The sequence below is a fragment of the Penaeus vannamei genome, chromosome 7, assembly GCF_042767895.1.
Source record: "Penaeus vannamei isolate JL-2024 chromosome 7, ASM4276789v1, whole genome shotgun sequence".
NCBI lineage: Eukaryota > Metazoa > Arthropoda > Malacostraca > Decapoda > Penaeidae > Penaeus > Penaeus vannamei.
Window position 1 is genome coordinate 42,770,993 of NC_091555.1, and position 2,500 is coordinate 42,773,492.

The 2,500-nt window shown below is 52.8% G+C and overlaps 1 protein-coding gene across 1 annotated transcript in view; it reads left to right on the forward strand.

The window, feature by feature from the left end:
- Positions 1–2,500, forward strand: part of LOC113819144 (integrin beta-PS-like) — a 26,630-nt gene that overhangs the window by 16,306 nt on the left and 7,824 nt on the right. Inside the window, exon 10 of the mRNA XM_070123946.1 lies at positions 2,000–2,158. Coding sequence (XP_069980047.1) covers positions 2,000–2,158 — 159 coding nt within the window. The remainder of the gene's footprint in view (positions 1–1,999; positions 2,159–2,500) is intronic.

The following is a 2,500-nucleotide window of genomic DNA, read 5'->3' on the forward strand; positions in this document are numbered from 1 at the left end:
CCAGTACGAAGTAAGAGTGAGGTTCGGGGGAAGGATGAGGGAGAGAGGGAGAGAGGGAGGGAGAGAGAGAGGGAAGGAAGGAGGGAGGGGAGAGAGGGGGAGAGGGAAGGAGAGGGAGAGAGAGAGAGGGAGAGAGGAGGGAAGGAGGGAGAGAGAGAGGGAGGGAAGGAGGGAGAGGGAGAGGGAGGGAAGGAGGGAGAGGGAGAGGGAGAGGGAGGGAAGGAGGGAGAGGGAGGGAAAGAGGGAGAGAGAGGAGAGGGTGAGGGACGGAGGGAAAGGGGGAAGGAGGGAGGGAGAGGGGAGGGTGAGGGAGGGAAGGAGGGAGAGGGAGAGAATGAGGGAGGGAGAGAGGGAAGGAGGGAGGGAGAGGGAGAGAATGAGGAGAGGGGAGAGGGAGGGAAGGAGGGAGAGGGAGAGGGAGAGGAGGGAGAGGGAGGGAAGGAGGGAGTGGGAGAGGGAGGGAAGGAGGGAGAGGGAGAGGGAGGGAAGGAGGGAGAGGGAGGGAAGGAGGAGAGGGAGGGAAGGAGGAGAGGGAGGGAAAGAGGGAGAGGAGGGAGGGATAGAGGAAAGAGAGGGAGGGAAAGAGGGAGAGGAGGGAAAGAGGGAGAGGGAGGGAAAGAGGAGAGGGAGGGAAAGAGGGAGAGGGAGAGGGAGAGGGAGGGGGAAGGAAGGAGGGAGAGGGAGGGAAGCAGGGAGAGGGAGGGAAGAAGAGAGAGGGAGAGGGAGGGAAGAAGAGAGAGGGAGAGGGAGGGAAGAAGAGAGAGGGAGAGGGAGGGAAGAAGAGAGAGGGAGAGGGAGGGAAGAAGAGAGAGGGAGAGGGAGGGAAGAAGAGAGAGGGAGAGGGAGGGAAGAAGAAAGAGGGAGAGGGAGGGAAGAAGAGAGAGGGAGAGGGAGGGAAGAAGAGAGAGGGAGAGGGAGGGAAGAAGAGAGAGGGAGAGGGAGGGAAGGAAGAGAGAGGGAGAGGGAGGGAAGAAGAGAGAGGAGAGGGAGGGAAGAAGAGAGAGGGAGAGGGAGGAAGAAGAGAGAGGAGAGGGAGGGAAGAAGAAAGAGGGAGAGGGAGGGAAGAAGAGAGAGGGAGAGGGAGGAAGAAGAGAGAGGGAGAGGGAGGGAAGAAGAGAGAGGGAGAGGGAGGGAAGAAGAGAGAGGGAGAGGGAGGGAAGAAGAGAGAGGGAGAGGAGGGAAGAAGTGAGAGGGAGAGGGTGGGAAGAAGAGAGAGGGAGAGGGAGGGAAGAAGAGAGAGGGAGAGGGAGGGAAGAAGAGAGAGGGAGAGGGAGGGAAGAAGGATGAGGGAGAGGGAGGGAAGAAGGGAGAGGGAGAGGAGGGAAGGAGAGAGAGAGAGAGGGAGGGAAGAGAGAGAGAGAGAGAGAGAGAGAGAGAGAGAGAGATTGAGAGAGAGAGAGAGAGAGAGAGAGAGAGAGAGAGAGAGAGAGAGAGAGAGGGGGATGAAGGTGGGGAAGGGGGAAGGGGGAAGGGGGAAGGGGGAAGGGGGAGAGAGATGAGAGAGAGGGAGGAAATGATGGAAGAAAGGAAAGAGAGGCAACGGGAGGAGGGATGAGCGAGAGAGGAATGAGGAAGGGCAGGGAAAGAAGAATAAAGATTTTAACCCATGCAAAATATCCATAATACTTTCCTCGTACTCCCCCCCTCCCCCTCCCCCCGTTTCCCACAATTTCTCAGATGTCATCCCCAGAACACATAAAATTTCTCCCTTTGGCACAAAATTTCCCCATTTTCCTCGTTCCCAAAGAATCCTCCTCTTCCTTCCCCCAGAAATTCCCCCGTTCCCAAAGAATGCTCCACAAATAATCCTTTCTTCTTTACCCCATATTTTGTTTCCTTTTCCGCATGATTTCCCGCGTTCCTCCGCCATAATTCCCCCAATTCCTCTGTCATAATTCCCCCGTTCCTCCCCTATAATTCCCCACACACAGAGAATCCCCCTCTTCCTTACCCCAAAATTTCTCCCTGTCTTCCACTAACCTACATTTTTTCTTTGCAGAAAATCACCTCAAAGATCAAACTGAGCGACAACCTGACAGACACTTCCCCAGTCACCATTAGCTACTCCTCGAAGTGTCATGGCACCCAGAACGTGGCGACGAACGAGTGTGGTGACATGAAGGAAGGGTCTGAAGTTGTGTTCGATCTGAATGTGACGGTGGGTCGTTTTGTGTATGCGTTTGTAGTTGTCCTAATTTTTTATTTTATTTTTTGTTGGGGGGAGGGGATGTATTATCTTTTTTCTCTATCTTTCGTTTTATTTCTGTTTTTCTACTATGGTTTATAATATTCTCTCTTTTATCTTTGTTTTTCTTTCAGTCTCGAATTCTTATTCTGTCTCTCTCTCTGTCTGTCTATTAGTTTATCTGTTACTCTTACCCTCCCTTTCTTTCTCTTTTCCATAAAAAAATAGAAAAAGACACATAGTAACAAGTCAGTCAATAAATGGGCACAATGAATATTTGGAAACATAATCATTTATGTTCCTAGTAATCCTTTA